The sequence below is a fragment of the Heliangelus exortis genome, chromosome 4 (genome assembly GCF_036169615.1).
Source record: "Heliangelus exortis chromosome 4, bHelExo1.hap1, whole genome shotgun sequence".
NCBI lineage: Eukaryota > Metazoa > Chordata > Aves > Apodiformes > Trochilidae > Heliangelus > Heliangelus exortis.
The window spans coordinates 40,418,891-40,445,985 of NC_092425.1; the positions used below are offsets into that span (position 1 = coordinate 40,418,891).

General features: G+C 41.9%; 1 protein-coding gene across 1 annotated transcript in view; it reads left to right on the forward strand.

Moving 5' to 3' along the window:
• STK32B (serine/threonine kinase 32B) overlaps window positions 1-27,095 on the forward strand; it is a 125,412-nt gene that overhangs the window by 80,503 nt on the left and 17,814 nt on the right. The window contains exons 5-7 of the mRNA XM_071744281.1: window positions 12,488-12,525; window positions 17,925-18,014; window positions 23,679-23,782. Coding sequence (XP_071600382.1) covers window positions 12,488-12,525; window positions 17,925-18,014; window positions 23,679-23,782 — 232 coding nt within the window. The remainder of the gene's footprint in view (window positions 1-12,487; window positions 12,526-17,924; window positions 18,015-23,678; window positions 23,783-27,095) is intronic.

A 27,095-nucleotide genomic window follows, 5' to 3' on the forward strand; every position in this document is an offset into this window, starting at 1 on the left:
GAGTGCATGCTGAGTTCCTTCTCCCCTTTATTTCACCAGAGAGGGTCAAGGGGTGGTGGTTTTAACTGAAAGAGGGTAGATTTAGGTTAGATATTAGGAAAAAAAATCTTCACCATGAGGGTAGTAAAATGCTGAAAGAGTTTGCCTAGGGAGGCTGTTGATGTCCTTTCCTTGGAAGTGTCCAAGTCCAGGTTGGATGGGGCTTGGAGCAACCTGGGCTGGTGGGAGGTGTCCCTGCCCATGCAGGGGGCTGGGACTGGAGGAGCTTTGAGGTCCCTTCCAACTCAACCATTCTGGGATTCTATGGTTATTCCTAGCCTAAAGATCTCTGATGGGATCATGGAAAGAAGCATCACTATTGCAATGTAGGAGCTTTCCTGCTGAATCCTTTCCAAATGCCACACAGCAGGTAGGGTCCAAGGAGTCGTGCATTTCCCATGGGTATCAGAGATATCTGCTGTTTTTAAAAGCTGATTCACCTGTCAGGATGTGACCCTTGAACTCCTACACAAGGTTCTCAGCAGTCCTTGTTGCTACAACACAGAAAAGATGTCAATGGCCATGAAATTATCATTCCGTGTGACTCCTCCCTGTGACTTGGGGAAGCATTTTGCTGAAAAATGTGTTTTCTTTGGAATGTCAGTTAATATTCACTTGGAAAATAACCACTGAAAGGGGTATCTTGGATAACATAATGTGGGCTTTGTAATGTAAAAACCCATTTTTATGGCCACTGTGGCACTTTCTAGTCCCAGCCTCTGGAGTATTACACAGAGCAAAACAGAGGAGGGAAAGTACAGGATCTCATTCTGCTTTGCACAAATCTTTTGCACAAAGCTTTTGTAGATATAAGAATCTTCACCTATTTTTTTCCTCCCTATTCCACTATATAATTGCCTGTGTGATAAAATCATATTGGATATTCAGGAAGAATAATAGAATGAAATATTCTGTGGTTTATGGTGTTATTCTAATTCTGTGTCTATGCAAATTAAGAAGCTGAACTTAGCCATAGAAGACTTTATCTGTCTAAATATACCCAGAGATGTGAAAGGTCCAGTTTTTAAAAAAGGTCATTTTCTGTAACCTGGTATAACAATATCTTCTACAACTCTTTCTCTAAGTTAAAATTGCCACAATTTTTCCAAAGACCACTGGCCATTCAGACAAATGTAGATATCATTACTGCCACCTATTGTTACAAGCAGAAAATTGAAGATATTTTCATAGTTATTTGTTCCCAAATGGAGATAGAATTGTAAAATAACAAGCTTGTTCCTCTTGAGCTTATTTGTAAATAAGCATCTTTTTGGTGCCTTCTTTGACAGCTTGATTACCAGAGCTATATAAAACTGCTTGTGTTTTCTAGTCCTAGAAAATCCAAGATCTTCATGGGCACCTGGTAAAAAATATTGTTAAAGTAAAGAGAAACCAGAGGCACAATAATGTTTAGCATCACAGAAACTTATTTCTATAAATCTATGTACTACAATCCCAAGCCTTGAGTCAAGTGCCCAGACACTCTCCAGAGGTACAGGGGAAGAGGTGGGGTCTTCAAAACAGCAGTTTTATCTTGCATACATGGTAGAAAATTTTCTTGGTGCCACACAGAAGGAAAAGGCTCCAAAATGTGCTAGATGGCTGGGTGATAAGATTCTGATTAGTATCATATGAATCCATGCTACTAAATAATCAGGTGGAAGTAGTTATGGCTTTTTTTCTCTCTACATCAAAGCCCCAGGAGCTGAAATTGCAGAGAAAACGAAAGAGGGAGAGAAAAAAAAATAAAATAAAAGAAATTGAATAAATAAGATAAAAAAGAACATTTAAAATAGACCAAATAAAAAGTTGTTTGGTTTTTTTACAAGGCCTAATGACTTGTTGAGTACCTCAGGTTCATGAATAATGCAGCACAGGTTGCATGACTCTTTTATTTCCCATTATTTATAAGTATATTATTTGGGATTGCACGTACAGATTCTTGTCAAAGGTGTTTCATTTTTATGGAATGATTTTCGTAGCCTGAAACATTGACCCACTCCTTTTATACAGAATCCTGTGGAATTCTATTGATTTCTAGATTTAGAAGTTCCCTCAATGAATACTGAGAGATTTGAATGTATAATTAAAATATCACACATCTATAAAACCAGAGCACCTTTCAAGTTGTAATGTTAGTCTGAGCCTTTCCTGAAGGAAAGAATTAATTTTTTAAGACATCTGTTATCTATCTATCCACATGCATATGTTTATTTGTAAAAAAAAAAAAATAAAATAAATCTTCTACTGGAAGCTGATGATTCTGAAACTTTATCTGGTAAATAACTGCAAAACCACAAACTTAGCTCCATGCCTTATTTGGAGTCTGTAGCAGAAATTTATTCTTTTTGTCTTGATGGAGATGGGACTAAGTAAGTTCCCCTGGATGGAAAGTAGGCATATTTTAGGGTTTTTGATATTTCAGACTAGAACAGGGCACTGGAAGTGATGCTCTTGGACATCCAAGTGGAGCATCCAAACCAGGTTCCAGGGAGTGCACATGGAAACAGCTGAGCTGATTGAATGACCTATTGTGCCCTTTGCATGGACATCCTGGTGAGAAATAGGAGTTTATTTTGCTTTCAAGCAGAATTAGTGAATTTCAGCTGCGTGGAGTTTTCTCCTTGCCAAAGACAGAAATATTTTTAAAAAGTGCATTTCTTGGTGCTCATTCCTATACAAATTACTCAGCTCAGCAAAAGCCATGCAGCAATAAATTAGCTGTGCAACCTGTCTCTGGTTGTCAGTGAATTAGCTCAAGTTTAAGTGTGTGAAGATCAGCAAGTTAATTTTTTTTTTTTCACCTCAGTCACTTCTTTCTGCATTTGCTGTCCACACCTAGCACCAGGGGCTTTATTACCAGGCAGAGTTTCCCCATTCCTGTTCCAGTCATGCACCATGAACTGTGAAATCCTATTTCTGAACTTAATAACCTTGGTGGCTTGGGTGTCAGATGCGGTGGCTGGTGGAAACGCATCCAGATCCAGACAAACCTGTACCCACAAGAAGTTTTTTTTACAGCCCTCTCACAATTGGATACTCCACCTGCTCCAGCTCATTTCCAATTTTACTGAAGTCCCTGGATTTCAAAATTCCAGTGATTCACAGAGTGGTGTCGTGTCAGGGCATCCATTAGAGCAGTGACAGAAATCTCTGGAAGTCTTTTTGAAGGGAGCTGGTGAGATCTAAGTGAGGAGTCTGTGAACTGGGGAAGCCAAAATTCTTTCACCTCCATCCCTCAAGAACTTGAAAGGTCCTTGCTGTGGTTTTGGTTTTATACCACTGAACCTTTCTTGGGTGTTTCTTGAAATTAGGAAGGATGTTTGTCAGGGACAAAAAGCTAAAGAGATAAATGAGTGATGAGGTGAAAGGAACAGAGGATGCAGGAGACTTAGAATCATAGAATCATAGAATGGGCTGGGTTGGAAGAGACCTCAGAGCTCATCAAGTCCAACCCTTGATCCACTCCCGCTGCAGTTCCCAGCCCATGGCACTGAGTGCCACATCCAGGCTCTTTGGAAATATCTCCAGGGATGGAGAATCCACCCCTTCCCTGGGCAGCCCATTCCAGTGTCTGATCACCCTCTCTGGAAAGAAATTCTTTCTCATGGCCAACCTAAACCTCCCCTGGCACAACTTGAGACCTCTTGTGCCCTCTTGTCTTGCTGAGAGTTGCCTGGGAAAAGAGCCCAACCCCCCCCTGGCTCCAACCTCCTTTCAGGGAGTTGGAGAGAGTGATGAGGTCTCCCCTGAGCCTCCTCTTCTCCAGCCTCAACACCCCCAGCTCCCTCAGCCCTTCCTCACAGGACTTGTGCTGGATCCCTTCCCAGCCTCCTTGCTCTTCTCTGGACCTGCTCCAGCACCTCAATCTCCTTCCTGAGCTGAGGGGCCCAGAACTGGACACAGGACTCAAGCTGTGGCCTCCCCAGGGCTGAGCACAGGGGCAGAATCCCTTCCCTGGACCTGCTGGCCACGCTGTTCCTGAGCCAGCCCAGGATGCCATTGGCCTTCTTGGCCACCTGGGCACACTGCTGGCTCCTCTTCAGCTTCCTGGCAATCCAGACTCCCAGGTCCCCCCCTGCCCGGCCGCTCTCCTTCATTGAGGCTGTTTCTTGGTTGGTACCCTGAAGAGGTCAGCTCTGTGCTGACCTTATAGAAATAAACCCCAAATTCATCTCTAGTTTGCACAGTCCCCAGTATTAATTGATTTTACCTTCTTCCAAAGCTTCAACAAATGTACCAGTAGTAGTTGTGAATTTCAATACCAACTAAGAAGGAAATATGGTCCCTACATGAGAAAATCAGAATTTCTTCACATTTATTTCCATAATCAGGAGAAATCCCTGGATAATGTAAGATGTGATTGAGTGCTCTGATATAGTGATGTCTCGTGGGAACTTGAACAATCCATAGCAGAAACATATTTTCCAACTTATTGCCATTTTTATGGCTGTTAAGAAAAGTTATACAGCTAATATTAATCTTAATGAAAATTGTCCAGGGCTACTCGTGTCACATTAGTTTGTTGTTATGTGCCAGGTAGATGATTGTGCTAAATGTGAATTGATATTAATGTGAAACATTGGTGTGCCTAAGCCTTAAAAAAAAAAAAAACAAACTAATAAAAACTGAGACTCTGCTCTGGTATGTTCTGCAATATATAAAAGGCTTATGAGCAAATGAGAATAATTTAATATTTGAGAGAATCAGCTACTCAGTAAACTGAAGTTATTGGAATTATCCTTGCGTGACTTTTTAGGTTTTCATCAAGAAGTTTTTGGGGTTTATTGTGTTTTTTTTTTTTTTTTTTTAATGGTAGCAGCTGGCTTCTAGACTTCAGTCCTTGTATATATTCAGTCAGTGCAGACTCCTGGCCTTCACACAGCATTCCTAATATCCAAGGGTACAAAAAAAATGCTCATTTTCAGTCATGATTGTTTGGACTATTTTGACAAAGAGAAGGCAAAGAGCTCTAGGTAGGTTAAAAATTAGTTTGCATGAATTTCTGTGCTCTTAACACATTTTTTTTCCTCCCACTGACAATAAGAACTTCAAATGCCTATTTCTGTGTAAGGAAAAAATATTAATATAAGAAGTAAGCTGCAGAATTAAGAAAAAAACACTTGAAGTTCAGTTTTTCATTTATCTTGTGCAACACAGAGACAGATTATCAGCACTAAAGAGAAAAGAGCACGTGAAAAACTATTAGATTTGAAACAGAAAACTACTGTATTTGAGACAATTTCTATTGAAGCCAATGTAATCCTTCCATTGACTTCAAGAGCCCTTGTCTGGATCTTGCTTTTTTTGCTTCTTTATGGGAATGCAAAATCCATCTAATTTAATTTCTCTATTTGATATTTTGAAATCATCTCTGAGACAAAAAAAAAATAAAATAAAATAAAAAAAATAACCTATCCTTTGCATTCTGCTAGGGCACAGCCTGCTTTAAGTGTAAGGCACAGTGAATTTTAGTGACACAGATTTAAATCTGGGCTCAGCACATCTGGACTGTGCTGGTCACAAATGTTTTTGTGATCCACAGAGTTTTCTTGTCACTAGGCTGGAGGTATTTCCCCTGCCCCTGGAGGAGATTTGTTAGGGGTTGGTTAATGCTGGCTGGGGTTTGCAGGAAGCTGCTGAGTTGCTGCTGGTGACTGGATGGGTGGATGGGTGGGTGGTTGGGTGGATGGATGCTTGGATGGCTGGCTGGCTGGTTGGGTGGATGGATGGGTGGTTGGGTGGATGGATGCTTGGATGGCTGGATGGATGGGTGGATGGATGGGTGGTTGGGTGGGTGGTTGGGTGGATGGATGCTTGGATGGATGGATGGATGGATGGATGGTTGGGTGGATGGTTGGGTGGATGGTTGGGTGGATGGTTGGGTGGATGGTTGGGTGGATGGTTGGGTGGATGGTTGGGTGGATGGTTGGGTGGATGGATGGGTGGATGGATGGGTGGATGGATGGGTGGGTGGGTGGTTGTGTGGGTGGTTGGGTGGATGGATGCTTGGATGGCTGGATGGGTGGTTGGGTGGGTGGGTGGGTGGGTGGCTGGCTGGCTGGCTGGATGGATGGATGGATGGATGGTTGGGTGGGTAGTTGGGTGGATGGTTGGGTGGATGGTTGGGTGGATGGTTGGGTGGATGGTTGGGTGGATGGTTGGGTGGATGGTTGGGTGGATGGTTGGGTGGATGGTTGGGTGGATGGATGCTTGGATGGCTGGATGGCTGGATGGGTGGATGGGTGGTTGGGTGGTTGGGTGGGTGGGTGGCTGGCTGGCTGGCTGGCTGGCTGGCTGGCTGGCTGGCTGGCTGGCTGGCTGGCTGGCTGGCTGGGTGGCTGGCTGGGTGGCTGGATGCTTGGATGGATGCTTGGATGGATGGCTGCCTGGCTGGATGGATGGAGAAAACCCTCTTTTGCTCCTTGCCCATACATAAAGGATCAAGGGAAAAATTGGGTTGGAAGGGATGTCCAGCCCAACTTCCTGCTTCAAGCATGATTGGGTATGACATCAGACCAGGCTTTATGTTGTCACACTTTAAATCTCCAGGGATGGAGACCACATATCCCCCCTGGGCAGCTTGTTCCAGTCCCTGTCTGGCCCCATATGCAAATATTCCCTTCTATTTAGTATGAATCCCTCTTGTTTCAGCTCACATCCTAAATTCTGTCTTTTGAGTCCAAGGGATCACCTGTCTTCTGTTTATTCAACAGAAAGCACTCAAGGGCTGCTTGAAAAAAATCTACAGTTTCATTTTAGGAGTTTGCACACAACTGAGCTTTCTCTCAAAGTTGCCTTTGGTTAATGAAGAGCTGAAGCCTCAGTGGTCCCTGTTCAGAGAAAATCAATCAGCACTAGAAAGTGGAAATACTCCTAAATCATGCTGGGAAAACTGCTGTCAGCTGAAATGCTGGTAGATGTTACTGTGGGATTTTAGAAACTCAAAAGAATGAAAAACTGCTCAAATATCAGAGCCTCCAAGGCAAAGAGTGAAATCTGTCAGACATCAAGCTGCAAGAATGTACTTTGAATTTTTACTGATACCCAATGAAGGGTGAGGGGGTGTGAGATGTTTCCTCTGGTAATATTTAAAAAATCCTGCTTGGAGTGGCAAGGAACAGCTGCCCCTCTGTGGGAAACACATGAAATCTTTCAATGAATGAAGGAGAAAATAGAAGCAAAAGCAAAATATCACAAATTGGCAGAAATCAAGCCTGTGGTGCAGGAATGCTTTCTGCAAAAATATAAATATAATCAATAATATATAAAAAATATAAAAGAGGTGAAGAGTGTCAGTTTGTCAGCTCTCTCAGGTTTAAGGATGACAGGGTTTAACACTGGCCCGGAAATTAAACCAAGTGACAGATGCTCTCTATTAATCTCTCTCTCCTCCCTGATAAGAAAGGAGAGAGAATAAGGGAGAGAGACTGATGGGTTGGAAACTAAACTACACAACTGTAATGAAACAGGAATGATAAAAAGGAAAAATTACTAAATATATACAAATATACAAGAAAATGGATACCACGTTCCTCCCCCCTTTCCCCCAGTAGCTCTCACATCACCACCGAGGCTGCAGGGCAGCTCTGGGAAAGTCCAGGCTGGAATCCTGGAGTTGGCAGCAGTTGGGAACTGGAGGCAGGAACACACAGATCCAGGCTGGAATGGATCAGAACCACAGGCAGGTGAACAGACGGGATCCTTCCAGGATGCTGGGTGAAGGAAGGGAAGCAGGAAAGGCAGGAAGGGCAGGAAGCAGGAAGCTGGAAGCAGGAAATCGATGGCTTGGCCCTTGTGATCCCTCAAATTTATCCTGAGGATGAGGTGTATGGGATGGAATCCTCTGTTTGGTCAATTCTGGCATCTTTCTTGTCCCTTCCTCCCCAAAGGAGGCTGCAGGTGGGACCTCTTTATGTTTTCCTCAGAACTGAGCAGTGGCCTTGGCTCTGCACACCAGTCTCTAGCAGTAACTCTGTAGAAACTCTGTAGAAGTAACTCTGAGAAACTTGCTGGGAATTTCAGCAAGTCCAACTACTTACAAGAGACTGAGCTAAAAGCAAAAGTACAAGACAGAAAATCACCTTTATCCTGGCCCAAACCAGGACAAAGGAAAAGCATAAATCTTGTGTTTGGCATCATTATTGATGTGTTCTAAAAAGCTGAAGGGAAGACAGCATCATACTTGCTGTGGAAGTGCTTTCCTAAATCAATTAGATTAATCTTAGCTGGAGGTACTCTAGCTGGTGGTTCTGTTATTCACATCAGTGGCTCTTTGCTCTAGAAGCCTCTGAAGCATTTTTAAACAATTAGGTCTTGTAGCAAACAGCTTGAGTTGAACTCTCAGCTGTAGAAATAGAGCCCTGATTCTTCAGTTCACTTCAGCTTCATGAAATATGAACTTTGGTTTCATGGTCTAAAAGCAAAGAGAAAAGGTCTATTGACCATCCAGATGCTATTTAGTACTTTCTATGACTGTCACATTGCACCTTACAAATCCCTTCTGGTAACTAAACAACCCTTATTTATTTATTTTTAACCCCCACAAATTGTTTTTTATCATCACTTTCTTTTCATTGTTTTCCTTCAGATGCTATGAAATCAGGTAACCCAAAGGACCTACGACAGCATGGCACCTGTTTTATTATTTTTTTGTTTCCAATATTTTTCTGTAACCTATTTAGAATTAATTGTCATCCACGTGAAGGGGCAGTCAATGAACCAGCCATTGCTTTTTTTCCTTGAGAAGACTGGGCAATTCATGGTTGGTTTCACCAGCCACAGCCGTTTCATTTCTAGACTGAAGTTTTGAGTCCAGTAGTTATCAACAGAGATTAAAAATTAAGTTCTGCTTGCTAATTGGTAGCAGTACATGTGAAACTTTTTGGGAGGCTGTTCTGGATTTCAAGCTTTAAAAAAAAATTGCATTCACATGGTTTTCAATCTTCTTTTCTATGGATCCAGCCTACATAAAGGACACAAAAGCATGACCTCCAGAAGATGATGTATGGCTATTAATCCCTATGAGTAATTCAGATTCTCCTCTTCTCTTGTACATATATAATTTATGCTTATTCTACCTTTTAGCTGCCACAGGCAATACAATCACCCAATTTTGCTCACTCCTACTGACATTTCTCAGAGGCCTCTTCAGATGCAAAAATCTCCATTTCTTTACCACTTCACAGAGCTGATAAATATCCTGTTACACCACTCCAGTGCTCAGCTGCAGAGCATTTTAAGTTTAGCCTCCTTTAGTGCTGTTTATTCCTGTTATTTCCATCACAGCCAGTCAAGCCCCATGACAGAATTTAACATGTGGAAGTTCTGCCTGGCCGCAATGACCAAAACCAGAGATTCCTTAAATTCCACACATCCAGCTCTCTCCCAGGTCTCTTCAACTTTTCATGAGCTTCCTTCTAGCCAAAAGGAGTGGGGCATAAGAACCATGAATGTTGATAAATTATTTTTCATAGGCTCACAGACTAATTCAGCCTGGAAGAAACCTCCAGAGGCTTCTAGTTTAAAGCCAAAGCACAATGAGCCTTAAAAATCAGACCAGGTTGCTTAGGTTGATCCAGTCAGGTCTTGAAAACCTCCAGGCATGAAAGCTGAACATCTTGCTTTACTTAGAAATCTGTTTCTACCCCACTTAGCAACACCAGAAAGAAGCATTGGTGGCAGTGGTAATTAAAACTTCAGATAATTAAATCTGAGTCCTTTATAATCTTTTATAGGGTGAGCCTTTCCAGTGAGTTTAGGGGACTCTAAGTGGCAGGACCAGTGGACATGAGTCTGAGAATCCTGGTCTGGTGGGAGATGTCCCTGCCCATGCAAAGGACTTGGAAATAGATGAGCTTTAAGGTCCCTTCCAACCCAAACCACTCTGTGATTCTCCTCCATGCAGAGGGAATATCTTCAAGCATTGGATGCCCATGCAGCTTGGGCATTATAGAAGATAGAAATACATTATTAATCACTCTTTCCTACTTGGAAATTATATGCAGCACCTTACTGTACTTTCATCCTTCAGGCAGCTTCAGTTTGACATTGGTTGTTAAGGCAATTGAAAGCTAGAGATGCTTTCACAGGCTACATCAGCAAGTGGCAACTAAACTGTGATTTTTTTTTCCTTTTTTTTTCTTCTTTTTTCTTATTTATTCACACCTCTGAGTTTCTTGGGCCAGCTGTTATATTAGTTGTGCCTGGTCCTGTCTCTGAGCAAAGACTTTGAAGGTTTCTCTACTTCCATTTCTATGTTGCTCTGATTTTTCTGTGTGTAAAAAGAGTTGGGGTAGCACTGGTGCAGACTGAGAGGGTTGTGGTGATGAAATCAGTGTCAAGGACACTGCCACAGCTCTGGTGGTCACTGGTTGGTGAATGGTTGGAGGGCAGCCCAGGGCTTTTGTGGATCCAAGCTGTGAGTGACTTTGCAGAAGTCTTTCAATTTCTCTCTCAAGCTGGTTCAAGACACTTGGATTATGAAATTAGTGGTTCAGATCATTCTCTTGGAACTGGACACGTGAAACAGGAAACCCCTGAAGTTAAGGCCCTGAATTTCACACTCTGTTGCCTGAATGTGCTTGCTAAGGGGAAAAATACTTTTTGCAAAACTGATGTGTAGTCAAAACCTGAGTTTCACTTACTTAACATGTTTGAATTTAAACTGCTTAGCTAAAGAGGTTTTATCTTTTAAATCCACCTTCCTACATAAACAGTGTTTCTCCTATTTAAATGAATTTAACTAGAGTGGGTATTTAAAGGAACTGGCAGCAAGAAGAGGTAGATAAAAAGGAACTGGCTGTCTTTTGTGTAACAGATGCTGCAAACATCCTGCATCCTTCCAGTAACTTTAACTGCAATGCTCCCAGAACTACCAGGTGTCCCCATTGACCACGTTGAACCTTCCCTGCCCTGAACCCAGTGGTACAAAAGAGCAAAGCAGTGTCCTCCCTCCTCTAAAAGGTCTTTGGAACTCCTGAGAAGCTGCTTCTGGAGAGCTTTAAAATGAGGACAACCACTGAGTGGCTGGGAGGTGATTGTCCCCCTGTACTGGGAACTGGTGAGGCCTCACCTTAGATCCTGTATTTATTGCAAGAAGGGCATTGAGGGGATGGAGTGTGTCCAGAGAAGAGCTACAGAGCTGGGGAAGGGTCCTGGAGCACAGGGAGTGGCTGAGGGAATTGGGATTGTTTAGTCTGCAGGAGATGTGGCTGAGGGGAGACCACGTTGGTTTCTACAGCTGCCTGAGAGGAGGTTGGTGTGAGGTGGAGGCATTGATGATTCCCCAGGATGAGCCAAACCAGGGACTGATCCATGCTGGCAAAGGGAAGAGAAGAGTTTCCTCCAGAACAGGTCTGCACCATTAAGCAATGATACTGGACCAAGAAAGAGTTTTTTTCCATGTGGAAAGAGTGGTCAGGAATTGGAAGAGGATACCCAGGGCAGTGGTTGGAGTCGCCATCCAAAAAATATGTGGATGTAGCACTTGAGATGGTTTGGTTGGCTGGTGGAGATGGGCTGGAAGTTGGACTTGGTGATCTTAGAGGTCTTTTCCAACCTGAAAGATTCTGTAAGAGCTTGGGAATGCCCAGCAATGATTGGATGCTAAGTGCATCCATCCTGACAGCAAGAGGGATGGAGGTGAACAGAAAATGAGCTTGGAAACTCATCCCTCTGGGGCTGTGTAGTTACCTTGTGCCAAGAGCAGAGCTGAGCTGATGCTTCAGCTCATCAGAACCAGCTCAGAACCAGCTGGAATGGGCTGCCCTGGGGGGTGGCTGAGTCCCCATCCCTGGAGGTGTTTAAGGCTCATTTAGATGTGGTGTTGGGGGACAGGGTTTAGGGGAGAACTTTGTGGATGTGTAGGGATGATGGTTGGACTCGATGATTCCAAGGGTATTTTCCAACCTGAAAGATTCTCTTATCTCCATCCTCCATAATCTCCAGCATAATTCCTGCTGGTCCAGACAGCCACCTGGAGCTTCAGGGGCTACAAGGAGAGCTGCTGGGCTTACCCAGTGAGCATCAGAGAGGCTCTGCACTATGTGAGTGTGCCTGTGAGCACAGGGCTGGCAGAAAGGGAGATCCCTGATGGTTTCCATTAAATGATTTCTTGAGTCCCTGAGGCAACCAGGCACCTCCTAGATACAAATCTTCCATTTCAGCTATGAAGAATAAAGCAGGTAATCTTGGAAACCAAATCCCTGCCAATACTAACCAGATGAACACAAACCCACATGAAATGGAAACCTAGGGAGCCTCTTTATCACGTGCTCAGGGAAGAAGAAATGTAGATAAAAATAATTTCCCTTTATTTTTAAGATGCTTTTTGTCTGTTTCATGATGATTAAAGGGACTCAGACCTTATAAACAGATGGGGAAAGCTTTAAAACTGTAAGTTTTCTTTGGGCATGAAATGTAATGCATTGCTTTCCTTATTTTACAGGGACATCAAGCCTGACAACATACTGCTGGATGAGCATGGTAAGTGAATATTGACTCCTTGCTTTCAGAAATTCTTGAGAATGACATGGTTTGTAAATCAGGTCCCCAGTTCAAGGACAAAAAAAACTACTGGAGAGAGTCCAGCACAGGGCCAGCAAGATGGTTCAGGGACTGGAGCATCTACCCTGTGAGGAAAGGCTAAGAGAGCCTTGGCTTGTTTTTAAAAAAAAAAAAAAGAGGCTGAGGGGCATCTTATCAATGTTCAAAAGGGTTGGTGTCAGAAGGAGGGGTTTGGTCTCTTCTCTGTGGTGTCCAGTGACAGAACAAAGGGTAATGGACACAAACTGGCACACAAGAGATTTAAATTAAATATGAGGAAATACTTTGAGGGTAACACAAGGCTGGAATAGTTTGCCCAGGGAGTTTGTGGAGTCTCCATCCCTGGAGATGTTCAAGACCCACCTGGATGTATTCCTCTCACACCAGTTCCAGGGAATCCTGATCTAGCAGGGGGTGGCACTGGGTGACCCCCAGAGGTCCCTTCCAATCCCTGACCATTCTGTGATTCTATAATTTAGTGTTTCAGGCCCTTAAGTGTTAATGTTCCCTGGAGATTAAACATCAGCAAATAAGCATGGAATAGGAATCTGGTGCCCTTAAGTCCTGCATGAATTCGAGATGTCAAAGGCAACATGAAATGGTCAGGAGTGTCTTAAATTTTTGATTGACAGCCTTGGAAGTAAAATTGCTGTTATCCCTCCTTGCCCCTCATCAAGGGGTCAATTACTGCACAAAATCAGCCTCTTCCAAGAGCTTGCCCATGGGGGTTAAGTATTGGAGAGAAGCAGCTACACCAGAGTGAATGCTGCAAAATGAAGGTTTTTTTTTTTTGTGTGATCAGACACAATTATCTGCAGCCAGCTTGGAAATTTTGGGATGGAAAGCCCACTTTTTTTTTTTTTCTGCAAAACATCAGTGTTGTGCTCCATCACAGCACACCTGCATTGCTGAAACAACCGAGCTGCTCCTGACTTGCAGACAGACCTTGGTCAGCAGAATTAATTCAGCTTGTGGATCCTTGGTTCAAAGCCCTGCTGTGTGATTAGGAGATGTGATTTTCTCCACCTGGATAAGGATCCACACACTTCAATGCACTACATGAGGTGACAGTCAGTAGGAGAGGTGTCTGCACCATGCTCGTCACCAGAGGCTTCCTTTACAGATGACTGAAAGACATGGAGATGTTTTACATCATCTGAGTTATTTTAGGTGTCTGCACTACACACCAGTGTCTGTTCCTCTTTGGTGACTAATACCTAGAAGTTTAAAGATAGAGAATCACAGCATCATGAAATCATGGAATGGTTTGGGTTGGAAGGGACCTTAAAGCTCCTCCAGTCCCAACCCCCTGCATGGGCAGGGACACCTCCCACCAGCCCAGGTTGCTCCAAGCCCCATCCAACCTGGCCTGAGACATTTCCAGGGATGGGGCAGCCACAAAATCATTGGGCAACCTCTGCCAGGGTCTCACCACCCTCATAGGAAAGAATTTTTTCTTGCTGTCTCACCTAAATCTCCCCTCTTTAAGTTTGAAACCACTGCTCCTTGTTCTCTCACTACACACCCCTGGCAAAAACCCTACCCCAGCTTTCCTGTAGGACTCCTCCAGGTACTGGAAAGCCACTCCAAGGTCTCCCTGGAGCCTCCTCTTCTCCAGGCTGAACAACCCCAACTTTCTCAGCCTGGCTTTGTAGGGAAGATGCTCCACAGCTCTTATTTTTGTGTCTCTTCTCTGGACACACTCAAGGAGGTCCATATTGGGGACTCCAGAATTTAGATTCTCACCTCAGAGCTGTATGTTTTGCAAAATGCTGCCCACAGAGCCCATAAAAGCCCTGATTAAGCCGTAACATCATTTTTACAGCATCATCAGGTTTCACTTAATGCAAAAATATCCTGAATATATGCACCATAAATATGCCAGGCTGTAGAGGAAGCATAACCAATTCACCTGATTTGACTCTAACCAGGTGGACAGGAAAGAACTTTATTTTAGCCTCCAACATGGCACAACAGTTTCCCATACACTTGACATTACCCTTAGGCCTTCCTTACAGTTCATTAAACAAACTGTGCTTACATGAAATATTATGGGATTGGCTATGCACAACATTTCAGTGTTTGTCTCAGTGTGTTAGATTTCGATGACCTCGAGGAAAAAAACCCTATTTTTGGCTGAAGTCAAATTGTAGTGTTGTGACATTCACATGGCTTCACGTTGTCAAGCAGTAAAAGTGACTGTCACAACCTTTACCAAGATTTAGAGATATTTCTGCTCATTCAAACTGGTTTCACTACAATTTATCTGGATGGCTTCAAGAACGTACCTCAGGAATATAGAAGTAGTGAAAAGAGGAGATTTTGCTTAACCCATAAAAATGGTCGATGTAATTTACAAAGAAAAAACCACAAAAAATTAATATATACACATACAACATATTCAAAACCAATCTGGCAGGGGAAGCCTGAATTTCCCCACAGATTTCTCAGCAAAGCCACAACTCCACACTGCTGAGCACAGGTTCTGATTGGACTGAATGACCCTAGAGGTCCATTCCAACCCAAATTATTCAAGGATTGTTCTATGTACCATTGGAAATAAAAGTCTGATGATCACAAGAAACTTAATGCTACACTAGAACTGAATAATCAGGTATTTGAAATGGTGTTCAGCCCTTACCAGAAGATATTTGCCTGGTCTCCTGGAGAGGTTGTCCATCCCATCTCCATCCCATCTCCATCCCATCTCCATCCCATCTCCATCCCATCTCCATCCCATCTCCATCCCATCTCCATCCCATCTCCATCCCATCTCCATCCCACCTCCATCCCACCTCCATCCCACCTCCATCCCACCTCCATCCCACCTCCATCCCACCTCCATCCCACCTCCATCCCACCTCCATCCCACCTCCATCCCACCTCCATCCCACCTCCATCCCACCTCCATCCCACCTCCATCCCACCTCCATCCCACCTCCATCCCACCTCCATCCCACCTCCATCCCACCTCCATCCCACCTCCATCCCATCTCCATCCCATCTCCATCCCATCTCCATCCCATCTCCATCCCATCCCCATCCCATCCCCATCTCCATCCCCTAAATGATTCTACTCTGAGGAGACAAAGTAGGGGTGGTTCCAGGGTTCATGCTCTGAACCAGAATCAAACCTCTCTGAGGAAATTAATATTGCCCAGAAAGCTTTTGGGTTACATTTCTCTCAGCTTTTCCAGGAAACTCTTCCTCTTTAAGACCCTCATCTAAATTTAGTAGTTCTCTGTTCTGCTAATAGGCACCAGAAAGAGAATTAAGCCACTCATAGCTGAAGGCAGTTCAGAGAGATGTTATTGTCTTTTCCAGAGAAACTATTGTAGAATTCTCCTAATAACAGCAATCTGCTCTTCCTTTTGTTTGAATGGTTTAGAAGAATATAACTGAAATGACATCATTTAGAACTGAAAGCTGGCAAGTCTGGCCCAGACTGTATTTTTTTCTGACGTATCAAAGGTGTCTTTAAATCCTCCCATGATCTGCTAGCAGTGATGGAACACCCTAAAATGCAGAGAAACAAGAAGTAGCACACAGATTCATGTATTTTTTTCAGAGATGATGGCATTATCTTTATAGCTGCTTGGTAACACCACTGATGTTCACACTTCTGATTTTCTCCAGGAATTAGGCAGCTTTACTTAGGCACCCTGGTTTTGTGTTGTGCAGGGTGACCACACCATTATCACACTCTGGTTACAGAAAATTTGCAAGGGTTTGGGTTCCTCTCAGGCAAATTTTTCAGGACATAGTTTCAAGACCCAGCAAGGTCCCTGTTTGTTTACTGAAGAATTAATCCTGAAGAATTAATCAGACCCAAGGCCTCAGCAAGAGGAGATGATGCTATCCACAGAGCATGCCCTTTGCCACAAGGTCATTGAATGTTTCACTGCTTCCTATCCCCCACTTTTTTTTTTTAATTATATTACATTATCTCTATGCATCCCTTTAGAATCTGGATAAATCTTTAATGTATTTGTCTCCTTTTTCTTTGAAGCTGTTGCAGATATTGGCCCCAACAACCTGCTGGGGCAGCAAGTTGTAGAAGTTCCCTGCCCTTCAAGAGAGGGGAACTTTTTTCTTTTTTGTTTTCTTTTCATAAAAGTTTTCTTTTGTGTGTTTTGAAATACTGGCTTTTTTTCCCAAAAGAACTCTTCTAGAATTGCAGGATTTAGAATCATAGAATAATCAGGGTTGGAAGGGACCTTGAAAATCATCTAGTTCCAACCCCACAGGCACAGGGGTTCCCTCCCCATCACCCCCAGCTCTGTCCCAATCCTGGACAAAACTTTTCCCTGTGCCCCCCATCTCCCACCCAGCCCATGGTCCCCAGGAGGGAATATCCACAGAGGAACCTTTCTTCCAAACCCATCCCTTACCTTCCAGAAAGGTATTTTTAACAAAAGCCACCAGTCAGTGCACACAATCCTTCAGGTGGGTCTGTTTTGGTTTGGTTAAATGTAAAAAAAAATCTAATAAAAGGGAGAGAAAACAATGCACTGCTGGAGAGGCAATTTTCACTGCAAATCAGCTATTTGGATCAGTCTGAAGGGATAAAGTGTGATGGGTGTTTTGCACCAGGATTTCATGCTGGCACTCTAATAGGGAGCATCACTTATCATGCTGGCATTTAAATGATAGAACTTTATATTAATCTGTTAAAAAAAAAAAAAAAAAAGAAAAGAAATATTGTTCTGCTGAGATCCTTGCAGCTTTTCATTCCAGTGTGTGAATGGAACTGCCATGAGGTGACTGAATGGGGTTCAGATCTCATTTTCCAGAAGCCTTTTGCCATGGTGCTTTAATTCTGTAGAAATCAGCTGCAAACCTGCTAAGTGCTCTGACCACCAGGAAGGAGGAAAAACCCCTTAAAATCTGATGCCAGGCTGGGCTGTGAAGTTTAATTCTTGTTCTGGCAGCCCAACACCTCCCACCTCTTATAAAGTGATGGGTTCCATCTGCTCCCAGGTTTTGCCTGCCCTGGACAGGTGTCTTCCTGGGACTCTTGTGTCAAGAAAATGGAAAGAGTTTTTGAGAAAAAAGGCAGAAAACAGAATCACAGAATGGTTTGGGTTGGAAGGGACCTTAAAGCTCATTCAGTCCTAACCTCCCTACAAAAAAAAAAAAAAAGTATTCCATCATTTGGCAAGTATTCCATCATTTGGCTTATAATATGATTTTTCTATTATTTATTAGTAAGTTCCATAAACTGTTGTGAGCCTTTCCAACTCAATTTATTTCCTTTATCACTTAAATGTTAAATGGGAAGGAATAATTGTATGATATGTTGTTTTAACTTCTCTTTTTTTTTTTTTTTTTTTTTTCAGGACATGTTCATATCACAGACTTTAACATAGCAACTATAGTGAAAGGCTCTGAAAAAGCTTCCTCCATGGCTGGCACAAAACCCTATATGGGTAAGTTTTCAGGATCATTTGAAAATGTGAGAAAACACACATTAATGTTGACTAATGGCACATTAAAGGGCTTTTAAATTGTAAAAGCATAAAGTGAATGGCATCAGCTTCTGTTTTTTGACAATATATATGTGTAAGCAATGGAAAGTGTTGGCTGGAATGGGCAGGAGTTTGGTCTCCATGATGCTTTTCATCAGGTTCTGTTTGGTTTTGTGAAGGAAACTCAGAGGATTCTTTAGTGTGATACTTTCTGCAAACTCCCAGAGCTGGAGACAAAAAAAAAAATTATATTTGTACCACTGTGGCTACAATTTACATTGGCTCAAAAGTTTCTAGACCCATCCTTAGTTGCTTTCTTATGCCTAGTTCCTCAAATATATGGCTTATATTCCTATGTAACTAGGAAGTGTTGTTTTTGAGGGCATCTTATATATTTTAATCATGTCCTTTAAATGCATAGATTGAAGGCCAGGAGAGGAAAATCCACTTCACCTGTCCTCATGTGTCTAAATATTCAGCATCCTGGCTGGGTTAATAATTCAAACTTCCTCTCCAGCTGAAGGAAAGAAGGAAAAGGAGAAAGATTTCCTCAAGGTTTCCTGTCCCACCAAAGTTATCCAGCTAGGAATAGGGGTGGCTTTTCCTTTTTGTGCCTTCCTACACATCTGCTGTTCCAGCACTGCCTGTGGATGTAACCATGGAATGGTTGGAAAGGACCTTAAAGATCATCAAGACCCAAGCTCCCCTGCATGGGCAGGGCCACCTCCCATTGCCTGGGGAGATGATTTGCTTCAGACTCAACTTATTTGGGTTCTGGGAAGCAGACTAAAAGATCTGAATATCTCCTTTCTTTGGCAGACATCCTCAGAGCACATCTAACACTCCTGCAAAGGAGCTAAAATGCTGGTGAATGTCCCCATTCTGAAAATGTCACTTGGGGAACAAAAGGCCATTGTGCTACAAAACTTCTGCATATTAACATAGGAGTAAAGCATTTACCCAAAAAGCAGGAATGCATACTTCCTTTTTTTTATTTTTTTTTTTTTTTTAATGGTTTAAAAAGCATTGAATCAACTTGGATTGATTGGATCAACCAACTCACCTCAACAGAGTCAGCTTTTCACCTGTGGTTTTGGCATCAACCAACTCACACTGCCCCTTGTAGTTCCCAGGGAGATAGCAAGGGATGGATTTTTCCTGGAGCCCCTCCAGGTACTGGAGCTTTCCTGGAGCTCCTTTAAGGTCCTGGAAAGCTGCTGTAAGTTGTCCCCAGAGCCTTCTCTTCTCCAGGGTGAACAACCCCAATTCTCCCATCCTGTTTTCATAGGAGAGATGCTCCAGCCCTCTGAGCATCTTCCTGGCCTCCACCTTCCTAGGTTGGCAAAGAATTCCAAGTGTCCTTTGAGACCTAGCTGATTTTTGGACCTAAGAAGGGTCCCAGCCCTTCTTGGGGGGACCTCCTCCAAATTTCACCAGGATGCTGTCCAGAAAATCCAGGGCAGGGCAGGACATGACTCCTATGCCTGGAATATTCAGCTGGTCCTTCCTTCCTTCCTGCAGGAGGTTATTCCTTAGGTCTCATGTTTAAGGGAAGTCACATTTCCCTGGATGGAAGCACTTGTGTAGTTTTTGGGCCATTTTCAGTGCTGTTCCACCTTTATAGGTGAAGGAAATAAACCAAAAAATGATGTTTCCTATATTGGTCCCTCATGCAGATTGCAAGGAATCTGTTTGTGTCTCAGGCAACGTGCTCTGTGTTGGGCAGCACTCAACCCTTCCCCCCTGCAACTGGTTAGTCAGCTCCAGAACAAAATAATACACTAAAAACCAAAGAAAAAAGGAAACAAATACTAAAGCCAGTTCAGAAAACACTGCAGTTACCTCCTTTGGTTTGCTTCTCACTCTGGCATAATTTAGATGTATTTGAGACGTGCTTTTTGCTCACTGAAGTGTTTTCTTTTTGAATCATGGAATTGCCATTCTACCTTATTTTATTTGTGAGTGTTAAAAACCTTTCCATTTGCAGATTATAAATTCGGGGGGTTAGGGTTTGTTCAGGGATTTTTTTTCTGTTTCTGGTGTTAGGAGGGTTAGGGAGAATAAGAGGCTTTCTGTTTCCTTCCACAGAAGCTGAAGTTAGCCCCCTTTACTTCAAATCAAACCAACATAATATGTTTTATTATATAAATACACTGGAAAAAAAAAATAATCCAAAGCTAATAAAATCAGCAGCAAATTATGTGGAAGAAAAAATTCAGTTTTCTACCCTACAGGCTTGTTATCTCAAATTTCCACAGCTGCCTTCCTAGGTTGCTGTCACTGTGAATAATGGTTGTACAACTGAGATTAGCAGAGGAGTGTGCATTTACAGAGGTTCACTGAGCTTCTAAAATGGTCCAGTCATCTCTATTTATTAATTAATACTGTGAGAAGCACCACTGGAGTCAGAGGCCAGGGAGTGGATGTCCTGATATCAAGCTTAGAGGTAAAAATATCCTGGTGGGCTAAATTTGCTCCTGAGTTACTTATGATACAGCAGGGAGAAATCTGTGGTTGGCTTTTCAGGGGTGTTCAACCTTGGTTTTCATTGCATTCGAGCTAAACACTGCTCTGAAATTACACAAAGTGCTGAAATCAAATAACCTTTTGCACCTTGTTGCTTTTTTTTTTTTTTTTTTTTTGAGTGCAGTGCTGAGGTTTTGAAAAATCCCACCCCCCCACCTTATTCCTGCCTATCTCCAGAGTTTTACTGCTGATGTGGCTACCTGCCCTTTGGATCCCAAGGAAACACCAGGATGCCAGCACAAGCTGCTGCTTGCTCTGATAAGGAAGAAGTGAGGCTTTGAGGTGCTGAAATAAATCCCCTCCCACCCCCATCCTGCCGGGCTCTGCTCTTGGAGTGCCCCTGCTGAAGGGATTAAGCACTGGGCTGGGAGCAGGGAGATGGTTCTGGCTCTGCTCTTTCAAAAGAAAGACGCAAGCACCTGGAAAACCTCAGGAGATCAGGGGAGAAGTTATTGTCTGCAGCTGCTTTTCACCTCTTTGTGCTCCCCCACCTCCTACCATCCTGTGAGAGCTGGCAGCCAAACTGCTGGCCTGCAAGATTTCTGTGACTGTTTCAGTCCAAAAAAACAAAACCAACAAAACAACCAAACAAAACAACCCATGCTGAGTTCAAGGGCTTTGGTCTTGTTTTGATTTGGGCTTTTTCTCCCTTTTCCTCCTTTTCCTCATCCTTTTCCTCGTCCTTTTCCTCATCCTTTTCCTCGTCCTTTTCCTCCTCCTTTTCCTCGTCCTTTTCCTCCTCCTTTTCCTCCTCCTTTTCCTCCTCCTTTTCCTCGTCCTTTTCCTCGTCCTTTTCCTCGTCCTTTTCCTCCTCCTTTTCCTCCTCCTTTTCCTCCTCCTTTTCCTCCTCCTTTTCCTCCTCCTTTTCCTCCTCCTTTTCCTCCTCCTTTTCCTCCTCCTTTTCCTCCTCCTTTTTCTCCTCTTCTTTCTCTTTCCATTTTTTCTTTTGCCATTTTTTCTTTTGCCATTTTTCTTTTGCCATTTTTCTTTTGCCATTTTTCTTTTGCCATTTTCCTTTTGCCATTTTCCTTTTGCCTTTTCCTTTTGCCTTTTTATTTTCATTTTTTCCTTTTCCTTTTCCTTTTTGCCCTTGCCTTTTCTTCGTTCTTTTCCTTTTCCTCCTCCTCCTCCTTTTCCTTTTCCTTTTCCTTTTCCTTTTCCTTTTCCTTTTCCTTTTCCTTTTCCTTTTCCTTTTCCTTTTCCTTTTCCTTTTCCTTTTCTGTTTCTTCCTCCTTCTCCTTCTCCTTCTCCTTCTCCTTCTCCTTCTCCTTCTCCTTCTCCTTCTCCTTCTCCTTCTCCTTCTCCTTCTCCTTCTCCTTCTCCTTCTCCTTCTCCTTCTCCTTCTCCTTCCCCCTCCCCTTCCCCTTCCCCCTTTTTCCCTTCCCCTTCTCCTCCTCCTTCTCCCCCTCCTCCACAACACCTTAGTGCTGCTGGGCTTTCTTTCAATGGAGCTGGAAGCTCCAGGTTGTTTCTCCAAGGCTGGTCCAGATGTTCAGCCACTGAGGACTTTTTTGTGCAACTTTCAGGACAAGTTGGGCAGTGGTTGAGCAATGCAGAGGGTTTTATCAGGACAGCACTGAGGGCAGGAGAGGCTGGAAAGGCACCTGGGAAGCTAACAGCATCCTAAATGTGGTGTCTGCCTTCAGGTGGTGGCATCTAAACTGGTTACTTTGAATAATTGTGTTAAGTATGAATATTAAAATTCTTGAGGGGCATTAGGTGGTGCTAAATCAGTTACACTGCTGTAACTAATCCACTCCTCACAAGAGGAAATTGGTCTTAAGCAGCACTTTGCCTTCTACAACAGGAGTATAAAAGTAAACACTTGGACATAAACCAATAGTTTATGAAATCCATGTTTATATTCAGGGAGAGGGAAGTTGTTTTCCTTTCCTTTTGCTCTTAAAACATCTCCTCCAAACAGAAGTGAAGTTTGATTTCTGTTTTCTCTTCAAGCCATGACCAAGGAGTATTACTGACCTTTGAATTGACTCCTCAGAGAGAAGTGAAAATGAATATTATCTCCTCACAGTGCTGAGAAAGCAGTTAATATTTCTCTGAACCATCTCAGTTCGAGATGCTTGAAACACAATTGCAAAAATCAAGTTCATTTCTTATTCAGCTCAATCTGTCATCTGCTAAGCCTGGGTCAGCAAGGTGGATAAATACATCAAATTATCCACATAATTAAAATTTGGGAAGGTCTAAGCTTTTTACAGCTTATGCTGTGCTAGTCTATCAAAATATTGTCTCTACTGTGTGCATGGTGTATATCTCTCTGTATATATATTTATTTATTTTCAACACCAAGGACCAATACCACAACATATATATTTATTTATTTTCAAGGAGAAAGGAGAATGGTACCCAGCAGCCTGGTATCATGCTGAACCTCACTTACTGACACTGAATATTGTTTTTCCAGCTATGAAAACTCAGGAATTACAATAGAACCTCTGCCACAGAGGTGTCTTTTGCTCCTCAGCTGGCAGGGGGTATAGATTTGCAACCCCTCCCATACACCACAAACCTCTGAGTCCCCTCATTGGCACCCAAGGTTTCTGCTGAGATCCAAATGGACTCCAGAGATGCCAAGGTTTTCATTCTTGAAGCATTCTTTGGATGTGCCCATCTGAATTTAATAATCTCAATGAAAAAGAAAAAAAAAAAAAAAAAAAAAAAGAAAAAAAAAGAGAGAGAGGGGCCAAGACACTGTGGCTTTATTTTTTATTTATTTTCACTTTTTCCTGCAAATAGCTTGCAGCTATTTGTCCTGTAATCTCTTCACATTACCCTAAATACTCCAAGTCACACATCAGGAATTCCCCTCCTATTACTTATTTATATTCATATAGTATAAAAAATGGGTGGGGTAAGAATTAACATATAAAATTGACTTTTGAAATACCCTGACCAGTGGTCACTTGCTGCCAGCAAACCAAGGCACTGAAACTGCCTCCTGAAAATGCTGCTCCTGAAATTAAATGTATTTCATTTCATTTAATGGTGTCCTTATGAATTTTTCAGCTCTCAACCTTCATGATCCATATTCTAACCTTAACATAATGTTCTTTTGTTTGATTTTATTTATTGTTTTAGCTCCAGAAGTCTTCCAGGCCTTTATGGATGGAGGTCCAGGATACTCATACCCAGTAGACTGGTGGTCACTAGGAATTACAGCATATGAATTACTGAGGGGCTGGGTAAGAATGATGGGGTTTCTTGTTATTTAACACACTGAATGATGGAAGTCCCAAAGTTTGCAGTGACCTGAGTGCATCTTTAATGATAAAAAAATCACAGGGATGATTGGTTGAAGTCAGGGAATCCATCCTGGGTTTTTCCCAGCTTGAAACATTCTGGGCAAAGTTTCACCCTCCTCTCAATTATGTTCTGAAAGTTTCCCAGTTTGGCTAAGGAAAAGCCTGATCTTTTAATGACTTAAATGAATTGGAAACAATGGTCTTTTTTTCCAAATAGAAGCTACTTCAGGCTTTATTTTATCTTTGATTCTCTTGGCAAATACCTTAAAAGAGCTAAAGTGATACCCTAAGATGTTTGCCCCCACTACAGAAAATGTTTATCTGCCAATGCACTTGCTTATTGTTTATTTTATCTCACCAATTATGTGAAAAAGCTTCATGAAGAATCTTCCTTTCTATCACAGAGAGAGTGGAAAATTCTCTTCCATTTTGGCTCAGAGGACTGAGGTTGGTTGCTCGAACATTTAAGGAAAATGTAATTTGGACGTTATTTCAGAAAAATGGTATAGATAAAGTAGCTGGGATTTTTTTAAATTTTTAATTCCTGGTTTGGAAAGAGGACTTCAGTGCACTGCTCTTTTTAAGGAAGGAGCATTTGTGACACTTCTGCAGTACCATTACTCAGCACCTTGCCATGTGAGACCATCCATCCCCAAAAGATCCCACAGCTTCAGGTGGAATGACAGAAAAAGGCAACTGCAATTACAGAACCATTATTATTATTCCCATTTTTAGATGGAAAACCCCATTTCAGTGGGTCTGCACACTTATTTCAGGACAGAATCTTCTCAGAGGCCAAAAGCTTGGCTGATTCATTCTGGATTTCCATAGAAACAACAGAAGTCAGACTCCTGATACAAAGATCTCTCCCATGCCAAATCTCAGTCCCTGCTCCCAAAAAGATAATAATAATAACATTATAATTATATTTATAATTATATTTATAATTATATTTATAATTATATTTATATTTATATTTATATTTATATTTATATTTATATTTATATTTATATTTATATTTATATTTATATTTATATTTATATTTATATTTATATCTATATTTATATTTATATTTATATTTATTATCATTATTATTATTATTATTATTATTATTATTTTTAAAGTGTTAGCAATTTTTCTGTACCCTCATTCTCAAACTTGACTGAGTTTTTATGCTGACATTCTTCCTAGGATGGAAATTTTTTACCTGGGCTGTTTAGGTCTGGCACTGATAAACATCATAGATTCTCAGCCCCAGTCACAGATGGTAATAGTTGCTGCATGTGGGAGAAATTAAAAGAACATCCTGCTGGTTTGGTGTTAAGTCTTTCACCAGAGAGCACCTCCAAGAAAGCAGCACAATGAATAATTGTGGGAGGAAAGCTAAACACCCAGGACTAATCACTGGACACTTTTATTTAAAAAAAAATTAAATAGTATGGTATCCAGCTGCCAAGATCCAGAGTCTTTTCTGGAGAAGTCTATCTAGCTACAAACAAAGCAAAGCTGAGAGTGAAATTTTTTTTATATTTTTTTTTATTTTTTAATCAAAACAGTGCCATCTGTCCATGCTCCAGTCCACCAAGCCAGCTGGTTGTTTTCTCCTGGAGAGCAGTTCTTGTCCACTGAGCAAGCCCAGGCCTTTTTATGGACAAAGAGGAGGTGTCTTTTTTTCCCTGCACTGTATTTCCAAATTTTTCTACTCCATACAAGGCCTAAACTGACTAAACCCAAAATGTGCTTAACCCAAGGGGACAGAGGAGGATGTTGCACTGGGCAGAGCCACCAGCAGCCACAATTTCTGCTTCAAGAGGAACCAAGAAAAAAATGAGTTGCTATTTATCAAGCTGAATTTGGGGTTGATTTATCCCTACTCTTCTGAGACAGAAAACTCCTCTAGTTGCAGATGTCCCTGCTGACCACAGGAGGTTTGAAGTAGATGGCTTTGAAAGAGCCCTTGCAACCCAAACCTTTGGGAATGGTTGGAAACTACTGGAATTGGGTGGAAACCAATGCAGAGGAGGCTCAGGGTGCTTAGGCATCACATCACATTTTGCAGTCAAGAGAGGACACTGATGGAAATAGGTACAGTACTAGGTTGGTCCTAGTTCAGAGCTGCCTGGACCATTTTGTGGTTATCCACAGTAAGCTGTAAATTCCTAAACTTTTGCATCAAAGCTGCTTCTCTCCATGAAATTAAACTACATGATGCAAACCTTGACAGGTTTCAGTCTGTTCCTATATTGTAATATTTTAGTGACTGAAAATACCAGGGTCTTCGGTAGAGACAAAATGGGGGAAAGAGGTGGTAGGTGGGATTCCTTAACTCTGAATTTTTCTGTAATGTGAGAAGTTTACAACAAACTTCAGCAAAACCTTATGAACCAAAGAAAACCAGATTTCTTTTTCCTTTTTTTTTTTTTTTTTCTTTCCCCAAACAAAAAGGATCTGGCCCTTGAGTGGGCTGAATTGCTGAAAATCATGGGAGGTTGTAAAGGACCCCAAAAGACCAAAATTACAACTTCTATTTATGATTAAAATGAGCTAATAATTAAAACTCGAGACTGCAGAATGCTAATAATCTTCAAAATAAGGGAAGTTCTTTTTGATATTCCAATAAGGAAAAAAGCAAAGGCGTGGGGAGAAATATCCTTAGCAGAAAAACTTTCCACGATTCAGGATTCCTTAAATTTGTTCTTTCTAGGGCTAAATCACAATTTCCAACAACTGGTGTAAAAATCTGTCTCAATCATGTTGGTCACATCATTTCATCAAGTCCAAAGCAGCAGCAGGTCCCTTCTTGACAAAAGTCACAATGTTAACATTTAATTTTTAGTAGCTTTTTTAGGGCAGCTTTACTACAGGCAGGGCAAAGCACCTGACAGATTATTTCAAATGACAGTTTTGAACCTGCTTCAAGAAAATGATGTATTTTAGAAGAGGCATTTAGGTCCTATTGAATTCATATGGGCATGATATATAGCTAAATGACAACAGAATAACTCAATGTGAATTAAAGCAAAATGATTCAAGCAGTCCTTGGGTTTATTTTTAGATTGCTTTGGAATGGACTTAGTTTCATCCATACATTCCAAGCTAAACATGTGCATGAATCTTCTCAAAATAGGAGTATTTTCTGAGTCTTTATGAAAAGTGGCTCCAATTTACTGTCATATTAGATACCTGGAGCATAGAAATATTTTAAAATTATAATTAATAACATATATATAAAATTATAATCTTGTACCAGCAC